The sequence below is a fragment of the Strigops habroptila genome, chromosome 8 (assembly GCF_004027225.2).
Source record: "Strigops habroptila isolate Jane chromosome 8, bStrHab1.2.pri, whole genome shotgun sequence".
Classification (NCBI taxonomy): domain Eukaryota; kingdom Metazoa; phylum Chordata; class Aves; order Psittaciformes; family Psittacidae; genus Strigops; species Strigops habroptila.
Genome location: NC_044284.2, coordinates 23,922,453 through 23,937,468, shown reverse-complemented (window position 1 = coordinate 23,937,468; position 15,016 = coordinate 23,922,453). Strand labels below are relative to the sequence as shown.

General features: G+C 33.2%; 1 protein-coding gene across 1 annotated transcript in view; it reads left to right on the top strand.

The window, feature by feature from the left end:
* Nucleotides 1-15,016, top strand: part of OPA1 (OPA1 mitochondrial dynamin like GTPase) — a 54,975-nt gene that overhangs the window by 1,725 nt on the left and 38,234 nt on the right. Inside the window, exons 2-7 of the mRNA XM_030495000.1 lie at nt 1,404-1,722; nt 2,062-2,158; nt 3,324-3,431; nt 4,683-4,736; nt 5,362-5,429; nt 10,470-10,580. Of these exons, the coding sequence (XP_030350860.1) occupies nt 1,404-1,722; nt 2,062-2,158; nt 3,324-3,431; nt 4,683-4,736; nt 5,362-5,429; nt 10,470-10,580 (757 nt within the window). The remainder of the gene's footprint in view (nt 1-1,403; nt 1,723-2,061; nt 2,159-3,323; nt 3,432-4,682; nt 4,737-5,361; nt 5,430-10,469; nt 10,581-15,016) is intronic.

Genomic DNA, 15,016 nt, shown 5'->3' with positions numbered 1-15,016 from the left:
TAGCCACTTCTGTATTGATACCATCTGTGGTTAATTTCACAGGCTCTTCTTGTTCCACGTCAAAAAGGAGGAACTTGTTACTACTTTAGGGATTATTCTGTTCCTGCTTATTATCCTCTTTCTAGATACTGAATTTGTTATTGCAAGAGCCTTCTAGCTACTGTAATATAGCAGCAAGAGGATACTCTTCAAAACCATAGTGACTTCTATGAAAAAGGACTTTCGTAACAGTCAGAGGAGAGTTCCCTTTTTTAAGCTTTCAGTTGCAATAAGGGAAATTTCGAAACATAGATCATTGGCAGAATTGGTCTTTTAAGAGAGGAAAGTATCTCAATTCACATAATTCTGCTTTTAACTTATCTTCCAAAAGCTCAATTTCTAGCTTAAAAGTGCTTTTAGAAGTCTTCCACTTCTTTGGACATTAAGAATATGCCTGTCACAGACAACGTCATCTCTAGAAAATCTCAAGGCAAAGAACTGTATAGATTATAGAGCATGTTATTAGAAAATCCTGTAATATTTTTCATTTCATATGATTCTCCTATTCTCTTTAAGATCTGTTAATTTTAAATTATTTAGGATTCCTGAATAAATAATGTGCTTTCTCAATGGTGTGAAGCACTTTTTTATATTTGACCCCTTTGTAAGTAAATGCACTTGATAATATTGAAAACCCTGAAAAAAACATCAAGGGACAAGCATTATTTTCAGGAACTGTAACTTCAGTCATATTTTGCATCGAGCAACGTTCCACTAGACCAGGTTGCTCAAAGCCCTGTCAAACCTGGCCTCGAACACTTCCAGGGATGGAACATCCACGTCTCTGGACAATAGTGAAAGGAACTGAAAGATGTCATTAAATAAATGATTCAACTCCAAAGGAGAATCTGCTTTGTTAAAAAAGAACAAATGTATTTTACAAAGGAATTTTGCCTGTGTATTGTTTTTTTGAAGTTTGAAAATTCTGTACAAAATTAACGTTCTCTAGAAGTTTGTTTGAATAACAAGATAGGCCAAACTGTCAAGTTTTGTTTTATGTTGCAAGTTGGTCATAGTCTTCTGTGGACTCTTAGCTGCTATTTGTCCAAATTGTGTTTTACCACAGACATGTTACTTGCCTTAGTCCAGTGTGGAAGTTAAATTTAATTTATAACAGACTTTATAAGTGATATTTAAGGTTTTATTTCTGTAATCACTAGAAATGCTATACTCATTAACGATGTTTACTGCTGTTTATTTTCCTGGTAGCATACCAATAGTAGCTGGAAGTTGTACATTCATAATGATGCTCTAATTTATCTGTAACCAGCTAAAATGTAATGTGAATTGCTTCTAAAGAGGTTATTGGGTTAATGGTGCTTTGAGGAAATCCGTTACTTAGAGTTTTTGTTTCTTTCTTCTAGTGTCATTTGCCGGAGTCTAGCAAATAGCAGCTATGGAATAAAAAGAAAATCACCACTTCAAAACTTGCATCTTGCTTCCCGAAGTATACGTCATCCCTACTATCCAAGTTCAAAATTTCAAAGACCTCCATTAAGGATATCCATTCAGCTGTTCTCTTCTCTTAATCGTCTTTCCCTACGCAAAACAAAACTTTTAAATGTAAAACATGGATACCAGTTCCACAGGAACTTTTGGCTAGCTAGACTAGCGTCAAGGCTTCTCAAAGTTCGCTATCTTATATTAGGGTCTGCTGTAGGTGGTGGTTATACAGCTAAGAAGGTATTTATCTGTGAATGCTATTTTATGCATTTTGTCTTTGTTGTTATTATATGCTTCAAAACAATAGTTCTAGGTATATACCCAAAAATACAAGATATCATTGTTTGGTTAACTAATGACAATAAAGATGAGTGAACTTGGAGAATATTAAAAATATTAAATGTTGTATAGAGAACTAGTATAGATTTTAAAAGATCCAAGTAGTATTATTCATAGCTTGAAAGATGGTGGGTTAGTATGTTCTGTATGTAGGTATTGCTTTTCAATAGACTTCTTATATGCTTCTCTATACATTTATTTTTCTATTTCTACTATATTCTTTTTCCTTTTTTGTATTAGACATATGATCAGTGGAAGGACATGATGCCAGATCTCGATGAATATAAGTGGATTGTTCCTGACTTCATTTGGGAGCTTGATGAACATATTGACTTTGGTATCACAAAAGCTAAAATGTTACTCTATATAAAGACTAGCACATGTAAAACTTAAGGGTGTAGGTCTTCAGTTCCTCTCTCCAATAGTGTCCTTATAGCTGTAATTTGAGTGAATTTGTATTGTTAGAGTTTGCTGTGTATCTTACCAAGGTATTTGTGTCAGTGCATTTGTAGGAAGAAATTAAGCGCTGTTTAGCATTGATAATCCATAATTCACCCTTTTATTTGAGAATGTCCTTGGTCCTCTCATAGGGCCATATAATCCCAGTATTGAAAGAAGAGTTGGAGCGTGATCAAGGGGACTTACTACATTGGGTAGTATGCATTAAGTTTATTCTTCCTATACAAATGACACAAGTTAATAATATAAATAGATAAGTAAAAGATAAGTATGAGTAAAAGACCAATTGAAAATGCACAGTAGTGAACCTACCTATCTACAAAATTATCTTGAAGATTCAGGAGAAAATTGAAAATGGAGACTTTTTCTGAACCTTCTGGTTACAGTAGGTTTTTTGATATTTTCAGGTGAAAGATAGAAATCTAAAAAACAAGCACTGAGTTACTTATATATGCAGGGTCATAAGGTGGTGGTCTGTTAGGAAAAAGCATAAGATTTTACGTCATGTATGAGCATTGCATAGATAAATGCAGAGGTTGAATAACTGACAAATATTTTCTTGTTTTTATTGCTAGAGGACACTACATTTTTACAGTACTTTTAAGCTAATAAGGTTTGGTGTTTTTTTTAAGGATTACAAAATTAGCTTATGAAATTGAAAAATAAGCTTTTCTTAAAATATACAAGAGGTGAGCTTAGTTACAGTTTTGTGTAATTTTAAAATATCCTCTGCAAAATGTGTGAGAGAATAACATGGAATATGGTGGTGAAATGCAGCAATAAGTTTTAGACAATTTTAAAGTACCTGAGGCAACCAACTTATCAGGAAGCTCAAAGTCTAAAAAAGCAACTGGTTTTTTGAATCTGATAATCTTTCCCAACACTAATGGGGGGAGGGGCATGTGGAAAGAAACTTTCTTAATTCTTTACTTAAAAAATAAATAAATGTAAAATCAGCTAGGTTTTATGGCATAAACCATTTTTCTTCACAGAAATATTAGGGAAAAAAACCCTACTCATTAACTGTTGTACTGTTTTCCTAGAAAAACTTATCAAAGCCCTTCCTGATGCAGATGACCTTGCCAAACTTCTGCCTGACTTTGACAAGATTGGAGAGAGCTTCGCTTCACTGAAAGGATTTTTTTCTCCTGGTGAGAACATTTTCTCAGCTTAGTTTTAATTTTGAAAACATAAACTATTACAAGATGAGGTTACAGGTATGTCCTTAGACACTAAAAGAAAGCGAATCCTGAAAATGCATGACTTCAATGAATATCTCTTGTGAAAGTGTTATGGACACAGGTAAGTGTAATGTATTTTTACAAGCAAGAATTCTAGTAGCAGATAAAGAGAACGAAAATGCAAAATTGAATAGAAAATTAAAATTCTTGTACAACTCTAAACAAACAGATCGAAAGCTAGATTGCTTCAGTGAGTCATAAAAGCTGGGCGTGTCCAGCTGGAATCTGGAGAAGGTAAGAATGGCACTGATGGTAACATTACCACAGCTGTTACAGGAGAAAAGAGCTGGATTATTAAGAATTACGGTTTTTAACGTTACAGGTGTGTAATATAAGAGCTTTGTAACGAAGGTATTCTTTTGGATCGAATGATATTTTCCATCTGGAAACAGCTCCAGAAGGACTTGCTTGAAGATTTAGCTTAGGTAGGGGCTGCGTTTCAAAGCAGGTAGGAGTTCTAAATCCTTCACAAAAGACAGGGATGTGGGGATGGTTTTTTAACTCAGTGTATCCGGGCAGTAGTAGGCTTAATGGCTTTTAGGTTTTGGAGGGCTTCAATAAGACATTTCTGATTGGTGGGCTTTTTAGAAATGTCTGTACATGTGTCTAATGTACCTCAGAAATGTAATCATCATCTCTGACTTGCTAATGACCCCAACTCAAAACTTCACCCAGTCATCTTGTAATAAAAAGCAAGATTATTCCTTAATGTATATTCCTATATACCTTAATAATGAAGAATTACTGTATTTGTGAAAGATTGTATCTGTTTATAGAGCAGTTATAGTCACTGCTCTTAGTGTCTTCAAAAATAATTCCATAGTGGTGTGCATAAGAAGTGTATTTTGATTTTCTTAAAATACTGTCAATGATGGAACTAGTTTATTAATCTTACAAATGCAGCAAGCACATAAGTAGGGATCAAATTCAACAGAGTGACAAGTAGATAATGATCTCCTATGTATTTTGGCTGTTTGAAATTGTGGTGTTACTGACTGGTAGTGTGAGATGTCACCTATTAATTTGTTATCATACTCCACGGGCATAGTTGCCATTTATGATTGTGTGGTCCTCCAAATGAGACAAAGATCCCTCATCTTTGTTTGCATTTTATTTTGTATTTATAATTTTTATTTCCCCTCTTCTGCTGATTTTTCACAGGTAACAATTTGGTTAGTGAAGTCATAGGAGCTTCTGATCTACTTCTGTTGTTAGGTGTGTAAAAGCCCTTTTTACTGCCCTTAACCTGCCTTTCTAAAGCAAACTTAAAACCCCACTATACTAAGAGGAGTGAATATCAGTGTAAACACAAATATTTACAGCAGTTTAATATTGATTTGCAATACTTTCCAACTATTTTAGAAATACTTAGATCCTCCCCTATGAGAATAAAAAAATTAATAGTCGTTACTTCTCTGTCACAGTTGTTAGCAGAGGCTTTTTATTTTAGGCATTTTCCAGAAGCTTGTTTTGAAAATCTGTGTCATTACAATAAAAAATTTTTTTTTTTCTCATTACAGTAATGCCAAGAGAATTTGTATTATCCTTTCATGTTTATCGGAACTAGTTAATTTTGAAATGGTTTCAGAACTCAGAGTCTAACTGAAGCTGCCTTGTGATGTAACTAATCTGAGTCACAAACACAATATAAAATTTTCATGAGTTTTAAACAGAATTTCTTTTTCAGTTTCTTAAGATGAATTTTTTTTTAATAGGAACTTCAAAGATTATTGCATTAATAATACATAGGGGTTGAGACTTCAATATTATAGTAGGTGTAGTTTGAGAATCTTTAAGTACCTTTTGCATATTATAATGAGTTTCTGTAATTATGTCCTAGGTTCTCCAGGGGAAACAGCATTCAGAGCTACTGACCAGGGATATGACAATGACAAACAGTTCAAGAAGGTAATTACTCTCTTTCAAAACTAAAAATATCTTGACTAAAGGTAATTGTTTTTAAAAGTGCTTCAGTAGCTAGTTGTGGATGTTTATTTGAAGCAGCTCAAATAGAATTTATCATTGAAAATGACTTGAGTATGCATTGTTGGTTTTAATATATAAAAAGAACAATGATAATAAATGTTTTGGTGTAAGTAAGATAAAAGGCAGTCATAAAAATCTTTAGGAATTGCATTCTTAAGAAAACTGGTTTGTAATATTGGTATTTTGTGTGCATTTGCAATTTTTCAGGGCGTGTTCTCAGTGGCACTTGAGCTTATAGCTTATTACCAAAGTTGGTTTAGGCTTCTATAGTTGTTTTCAAGCATCTCTGCTTCCAGCCTCATTGTTGGCATTTTCACAGTTGTGATTCTTACTTAAAGATTTCTGCCTTAATAAAGAATTTCTGTTTCTTAAAGCAGTCTGTCTTTTTACTTTCTTTAGTTAGGTAGAGCATACATCACATTTTTGTTACTATCTTTTGGAAAAATATGTTACTGTATTTTGATAAGAAGGTGAAGTTTTGTTTTTTTTTTTAATTGATCTTATTTCTATTAAATTCCTAAATTTTAATGTTGCTCTTTGTTTAAAGGCCTTTCATTTTTCCTGTGTATATTTTTAAAATTTCTTTTTACAAATTGAGAAAAAAACAATATATACTGGGGAATTTGTAATTATTTTTGCAATTGAAAGTATCTGACCTATAACTCAGGCTTTTACATAAAAGACATTTCTGTATATGCAGGCATGTATACATTTATTCTACATTAATTCTTCATGGTATTATATAGTGAAACCTTTATAACGCTCACTTGTAACTGCTTTTTTGCCTTTAAAACAGTGATGAGAATTAACTTGGCTTTTTGTTTCACCTTTGTCAGTAATCTATCTATATATATTATTTTCTCCAGAGTGATTGCTTAGTACAGGTTTCAGTGTTTAAAACATAAAAAATACTCTACTATTGATTTGTGAAGAACTGGCCATCTTAGTTTATTGTCTTTGATAACTAAATTGAGATATTTGTTGAATACCAGTAATATCACTAATACTCATTATGGGCTGGTTTTGATGCAGTGACAACTGCATTTGAATGTCGCCAACAAAACTTTGGCTGTGGCATGGAAAATATCAGCCCACAGTAAGACAGTATGATTTAGGAAATTTAGTCTGATGTATTAATTTTTGTTATTCCGATTATATCCCATATGTTATGCTTGGAAGTGTTGATTTGCTAATTAATATGATCAGTTTTGGTCATAACATTTCACACAAGGCACAAATGAGTACCTAACAAAGCATAATCACTTAGTTTATTGGCAAGCAAAATTATTATTTTCAAGACAATGGGTTAGATGGCCTTTTTTCATTCAGTGCTTTCCACTGCCAACTAATGCTAGTTAAAGAATTGTGACTCCATGCATATATAAAGTGCTGTATCATGGAATTAAATGTGTCTGATAAGCTGGTTTTCTTCGTTTTGTTGTGGGAAAGATGAGTAACTGGTAAAGGAATCTAGGAATTCCTCTTTGGAAGAATGCTATGTAGAACTGTTATTTGGCATGGTCCTCAGATGGGTCTCTAAAAACTTCCTGTAGAATGAGCGAGAAACCAGTAAGTTGGGAAGGTAACCTTGAGGAGTGAACATTGTCCCAGACACCGAATCAGGCTGTACTGCTTCTTGCCAACTAATGTATTTATCTTATAATCTCTTATTCAATAAAAAAGGCACGATTTTTTGAAAATAATTAAATTAAAATGGGTAATTATAAAAACTATAGTGTAGTATTTTATTGTATGTGTGGGACTAGTTCAGGCTTGCACTTCAAATGGCAGTGTTAACTTCTGAGAAAATTATCTTGCAATATTGTCTGTCCCCAAACCAATTTCCTTAACAGTTTCAGCTTCCTATTAAAACAAACAAATTCCAAAGTTTAGCCCAATTAAAAAATATATATATATAGTAGTTATAGCTGTGATGAAATGTGTGTGAAAAATGTGACTTGAGTATTGATTTGGGAATTAGAAGCCAGATAAATAATTCAAAACCAGTCACACAGTCCTTTCTCTGTCTTTGGCACTTTGATAAAATTTCATGCCTTGAACCTGAATCCGCTGTTGAGAATTTGGCAGTGTGTAGGCGGCCTCGCTCAGCCAACACAGAGTCACCTTCAGTTGGTGTAAGCAGCACAGTAATTCTGCAGTTCCTCACTACAGCTACTGCTGGAGAGTGAAAAAGAAACTTTTAGGAAGGAATATTGCTTGACTGGGATTCTTTCTTTTTTTTTTTTTTTTTTAAACATTCTCATTTGTTTCATTCTTTCTTGAATGTTATGCAGTAAAGTTTCCATAATTCTCTTTTTTTCTATTCATAGCACTGTTGTATTCCCAACTTAATTCCCAGTTTCATAGCTACTCTGGATAAAATTGTGACATTTATTCAAATTCTTAGAAATGGATCTCTTTACCTTCCTCATCATTTTCACCCCTTTACATCCCTCAAAATTTAATTTTTTTCCTGCAAGAACTTATTGTGGCTTAGCTTTTCTTATGAACAGTCACACTGAAGCTACTGGGGAAAAAGTGGAAAGAGTCAACATATGCAAAAGAGTGGGCTTTGGTTGCTTGTGAAATTGCAGCACAAATACTTTAGTTATGAAGAAGTTTTAAATTAAAAAGGTAGTCATACTCAACTGAAATACAGCCTATTAACTTTTAATGTAAGAGAATGTTTTGGGGTTTGTTGTGGGATTTGTGGGTTGGTTTGTTTTTGTGTGATTTTGTTTTGGTTTTGGGGGTTGTTCGTTTGTTTGTTTTGGGGTTTTTTTGGTTTGGTTTGTTTCGGGGCAGGGGGGTTTTAAGCATATGCAGTAACAGTATCAACACTTATTTGCCTTTATTGTGCACCCAGATTCTCTGACGACTTTCAGGATTTATGCCACTGTGTTTGTCAGCTGGTGTTACTCTCTTTACATTGTTTCTTCGGTAACAAAAATAATAATATAATGATTGTAAACAACTTGGGTTTTGAAATCCCATTAATTTGTTTGTCTAGATAAAATTATTTCAAGTAAATGCAGTTTTACACTGGAATGATTACTTTTCTGGGGGAGGAAACAGTAGTAGTGTCCAGTGAGAGAGAGAGAGAGTTGTACACATTTTTGTTTGTGTCCTGGTTCATACCAGCCTGGTTGTTGTGTGTATAGTTCTGTGCTATTTAAGGTTCTTTATATTACTTGATTTTTTATTTTTATTTTTTTTTTTAAATTCAAACCTATAAAGTAAGAAATAGAAAATAGAGGGAATAAAATTGACTGATACATACAAAGAAGAAAGTGTTACTGAGAGGCCTCTTAAATTACTGTATTTCTTACTTGAATATTTTATTAATTGGGCTAACTATAGTTGAAAAGGGCTTTTCATACTTTATTATGGAGTAAGATTCACATGGAGCAGATGCCTTAGGAAGTAATTGCACATTAGATAGTTAGATTCGGTGACTTCAAACGTTTGTTACAGTTCCTGTTTAAATTCTAGAAGGCCTTCATAGCAGGCTTTGTTCAGTGTGTTTTCTTGTATTTTCTTGAGCAATAACATAATTTTTAAAGGGACTATTCTCAGATCATATTGAAAGTTTCCTTGTGTGCAAAATGGCAAAAGATTATTATTCCTTCTCTAATACTGAATGTAGCCATGAGCTCTCCTTGCTGCTCTATAGAAATTAAATCTTTTGGCTGAGTTTTTGGCACAGCTCTAATGCGTTTGCTAGTCTGGCAATATAGAAATTTATTAAATCTTAAAGTGGTTCAGTGAAATACAAATATGAAGATTCTTCTATTCTTGAAATATTGCACAAATATTTACAAATAGTGTAAATATTACACTATTTAACAGATGTTTATATTCGTTCATTTGATTGTCTCTCTTCTTTTATCCATGCTCTGTGTTGTTTATCCTTATGTGTACATGCCTGTGTATTCCATGCAACAAATGTGTAACTTGATGGCAGGTGTCTTGAATTCTTACACCAAAGTTCTATTTCAGGGTTTGTTTTGATTCCCAAAGCGCGTTTTTGAAACCTTTCATTTCCCCAAATGTTTTCTTACAAGATGATGCAATATTTTTTTAAATAGCTTTATTTAAATAATTCATTAATACTTTTGTCTACATTCTCTGAAATAAATTGTGTGTAAAGTTCTGGTAGCTGCTGGCATATCTCTAAACCAATTTTCAAAGACAGCTTACCATTACAAGAGTATTTGGTATGGACGGAGAAGAGAACTAAGCTTTATAGAAATGCTGAAGTAAATGAGTAAGCATTATGTTGCAGGGACTTTGAAATGATCAGGAGGTATTATTACAGCATGAATTTAAACTGCAGTGTTACAGAAGTAGAGGGGGAACTTTTTCTTTATGATCTAGAAACTACTTTGCTTCTAGTTTGAGAAAGTGAAGTAGCAGGCAAAATCATCTTTCTATAAACTGCCTGCGTTGCTGGGAATAAGAATTGAATGTGAACTTTTATGTTAACGACAAAGTGGAGCCTAATAACTGTTATGCACAGCTTTGTGTAGAATATCCAAAACACATTACTTAAATACATGCATGGTTAAGTTGTGAAAAATTGCTGAGAACTTTTGGTATGAATAATTGAAATAAAATTCTGAAACCTCAGGGAATAGCTTAAAACCAGGATAGTTGATTTTTTTTTTTTTTTTTTTTTTTAAGATTTAGCTGCTTAGTTAAATATAATTAGTTGAATATAATTATAAAATATAGCTAAATGTTTATTGTTTTGTTCTACCTGGATTTGCAAAATGCATGGTTTTGCTGACTATATCCACACCCAGCTGGCTAGCAAGAGATCTTGCTAACAAAATTTCACTTTTGTTTGAACTGACCCATTCATACCTGGTTTTCATCTGTCTTTGTCATGCCCTTTGGTTTAACTTTGTTCTCCTTACACCCCAAATTTTTCCTTTCCTTTTTATTGTAAACTCATGGCAGGGCCTGCTTGGTGAACTCATTCTGTTGCAACAACAAATCCAGCAGCACGAAGAGGAAGCACGCAGAGCCGCTGGCCAATATAACATGGGCTCTTCCCAGCAGAAGCGAAAGGTGATGGCTTAAGGAAAAATATGTACTGTATTCACACTAATCAAATACTTCAGCCTCCTGCATTTGAGCTAGAAAAATCTAACTAATTAAATCATGGGCCTAAATAGTTATTACAGCCAACTTCACTACAGATGTATATTCCTGTTTCAGTTTAACCAAGTCGTATTTAAAGCAAGGTGTTAAGAGCAGAACAGGTACTTTGTGTCACTTTGAACTTGTATGTTCTCTGCCTCTATAAAAACTGTTATTTGAAGTACATGCATTAAAAATGCATTTAAGGAAAGTATGTGAATAAACATCAAGTGTTTTCTCTACCGTTGCTTACTTACAGTAGCTCTGTCTTTATAAAAGTATAGCTGTTTACAGGCAATGTATTTATGGGAACATTTTTTCCTGCTTTGTACTGTTACCAGCCTGAAAATTACAGCAGCTCCTTAGAAACACTTTTGCATAGACAGTTAAATGCTGCTGTTAGTAACAGTGTCTACTATATATTTATCAAAGATATTGCTTTGTCTGTTTTCCCTCTTAAAGGACAGTTTATACTGATATGCTGTGGTTGTTCAACATCTGCATATAATTTTACTTAATTTAAGCTCTGATCACTTTATTCGTTGTTATATGACTCAGATGAATTGGAAGAACTTCCTAAATAGGAATATTTTAGTTGTCTGATCTGTTACAACCTGTAATTCTTAACTACATTGCTGCTTTGGCTGCTTTTGTGCCCCCAGAAAATCTTTCTGATTACTCATATTTTTCAACAGCTTTGGAATTGAGTACTGCATACAGAACTTTATCTTCTGTACATCTGAAGATAACTCCCACAGAAGGAGGAACACAGATGTGAAATAAACTTTTAGACATAGTTGCATAGCTACAATTGTCATGCTTTGTAGCCTGTCAACAAAAAAGGAAATCACAGTTCTCTGAAACTGCAATAGCATTCATAAATTCAAATATTTTACTTTCTTGCTATGTTATTTTTTTTTATGGTTTAGAGTTACAAAACTATTAATCTTCCTTTTAATTAGAACAAACAAAAAAAAAGTGAAAGGCAATTTTTCCTCATTTCATTTCTAAAATTTATTTAGTTAATATTCTGTCTGGATTTAAAAGAGCAGTGATGTATTCCGTCCTCAGTTATGAATCTAGGCATTGTATAACAAAGATTGTATGCAGTTCATTGAGGGAGCAGAAGTATGGAATATTAGCTTGAAGTTTATAATGAAATGTATGAAGATGTAAAAATTACTGGAAAGGCAATACAATATTTGAGGTATAAAAATCTATCAGCCTAATAAATGCAATCTGAAAAAAAATGAGCTTGGTATTACATTTGTGTCTCAGTGGAATTCTACCTTGTTAGTACTTTCTTGCAACTAATTCTACAGTTCCTAAGCTGTGACATAACTGTAAGGCCTATCTTTGTAAATGTCCTCCAAGGCAGATGCTTTGTGTTTTCTGGGTGTTGAAAGTTTAACTGTCCTTGTATATAGAAAGTTTTAATTTGGCATTCAAATGTGCTGTTTGGCATACATGCCTAATGACGAGGAATATGTCTTGCTTGTCACATTAATCATTTCGTTTGAAACAAATTGAAAGAGATTTCAATTTTCTTTGAAAACTATTTTATATAATATCTTGATATAAGACTATAACTTCAAGATTCCAATCATTGATTCAAATTGCCTTTGGAAGAAGAAATTGTTACTGTCATTGAAATAAGTCATCTCATGCTGTTTTGACAGGGCATAAACTAACCTTGTTTATTTTTTAACTGAGTTGACTTGCTTGCCTGTCTACTAGAGAACATGATCATTTCATTTCTGTTCTTGGAAGTTCTGTTGCCCAATTTACTTGCATGTTTTCCGTTTTTAATTTAATTACTCAATATTAAATCTACTTCAGTTGTAAATTAAATAATTGTAAAAAACATAGGAGAGGTTATTAAAAACAAAAATGTAACCGTTTCCTTTTGATCCCCCCCCCAACCTTTAGATAAATATTTAGCAGTATAATTGATTAGCCTTGTATAGCTGCACTGTGCATGGCTGCTTATTACATGCATTTTGTCTGCGCCTTGATACCTTAATTTGTATTACTGGAAATCATTGTAGTTTTTCTGTAGATGATCGATTTAGAATTTTTATAGTCTGGTTAGAACATATACAGAACCAATAACTATGGTATCAGAGGTACTGAATTTTCAGAGGCACATGGTTATTTTATACAACGTGTGATAAAGGTTGTTGGAAAGCAAACACTGTGCAAAATGTGCATAAGGAGCTTTTGGTAATCTTAGTAAAGAGGTATCTGCATCTCTGTGCAGGAACCCTTGATTAGTAAAGGGCCCTACAGTTTTCTTTTGTGGTTAAGTCTTTATGGTGGCAATGGGGAAAGAAGGAGGAATCTTGATGTACAAACCAAACTGAACTGAATTAAACAAATATTGATGTGCCTATGTAGAGAGATTTTGATATTTGATTATTTTATTTTTTGTGAACAGAAATCATAGATTAGTCCTATGATTTAGCACTTCAGGTTGTTCTGATAGTTTAGCTTTTATTGGCAACTTAAATTTTAGCGGTAGTATGAATTACATGTTCAAATTACTGCATGTACTAACATGGAAAGCGCACCTGAATGAACCAAATGCTGGAGCATATACGTCATTCTAGAGCTGTTAGTTATTTTTGAAAAAACTTGTCTAATTGTCCTTGTTAGAGTTAATCATCTAATGCTAGATAATTCTAGGTAATACTTCAGATCTTGCAACATGTAGCTCTGCAATATTTTTGCTTGCGGTATTTAACAAAAGTATACTGTACATAAAAGTGCTCATGTGGTTAGAGGTAACGTGTCTATAATCCGTACTTCAAAGATGCATCAAGGCCCCAGAAGTCCTTCGAGCTTCAGAGCAGAGAGCTTGCTCTTAACAGCTTGCTTAAGAGCAGAGAGCAAGAAAATGCTAACTGCTTTGAAAATCTGCATCACATGGGAACGCTTTGTTTTCCTGGATTTTTTTCCTTTATTTTCTTGCTGCTTCTGACTCTCCACCCCATTCTCTTTGCCCTTCTATTTTTATTTTCCCCTTATGTGTCTGAGGTGTTTAAAGTGTGTGTATATGTAAATGCTTCTTTACATATACCACTGTGTGGCTGCATGCGTCAAATTGTCTATGTGCTAAACTAACCCTGTTTCTGATGCACTTTTGCTGTGACTGAACTAATTAACAGAAATGGACAGGAAGTCAGTTTACAGCACTTCCTCTTTGTTGCTTGTGAATGAGAAAATAATTGATACATATGCAAGTGTCAGCTTGGTTTGCTTTCTATGAGGTGAATTCTTTATGTATTCATGAGTACACAATCCTATGTATTACAGATTTAATAGCTAAATAATATCACTATGAATAACTGTGGATTTTTTTCTTGTTTAATGTGTAACAATTGGTGTGAAATTATAGTATCTAAATTGATTCGTGTCTAAATGACAGCTGTCCTCTGCATGATAGATAATATGCTCTTTCTGATATGAAGCTAACTTGAGTTGTAAATGTCACGTGAGCTTTATTTAAATATTGAAGCTTTTACCTATATCGTTGTTTCAGATTATTGTTTTTCTAAACTTAATATTTAATTAGTCAACCATCAGATTTTATGTTGCTTGTAAATATTTACATCATATGACGCTGTATTGCACTGTTTATGCTTTTGCCTCTGTGTTATTGAAAGGAGTTTTGAACAACTTATTATATCTTGATGAACCTATTTTGAGAATATTTGACTAAGAATGGCTCTAATTGCCTGACCTGACTACATTTGTGCCTTGAACCTCAAAATGTTTTGTATTATAATATCCTAATTTTTCCAGTTTTTAGTATAATTTAAATATTTTAAAATAACCCTTCAAGATTGTCCTAAATACAGTTTATGAAGTTGTGCATGCATGTTTAGGATTATAATTCTGAAAAGCAGATACAAAATAAGAATCCTTTGAAGATTCAGAAATAGTGGATACTTAACTGAAAGTATTCTGTAGCAAGTAGGTGTTTTAGTGATTGTATCCCATTAAGTTTGTACTAATTCAGGAAATGAACATACAAGATCCTCTGAGTTTGACAACAAAAATTACATTTAGGGCAGTGGACAGAAAACTGTGAGCACCATGTAGAGTTTGCTTTTCCCTAAGCTTGCTTTTCTAGTGTTAAGTCTTGAAGGGTTAATTTTTGCATTTGCATGCATTGGAATTCAGACTTTTTTTTTTAATACGAACTTCCTGTTGCAGATGGAACTTCCCATCAGCGTTAAATCTCAAATGTAAATTGAAGAATTTTATTTGCTTTTAAAGTCAATTTTTGTATGTGGAATGAAGCTTTCAGTTTGTGATTCGATTTCTTGCAGTGGATAAACTAAACAATGAGTTAGTAGCCA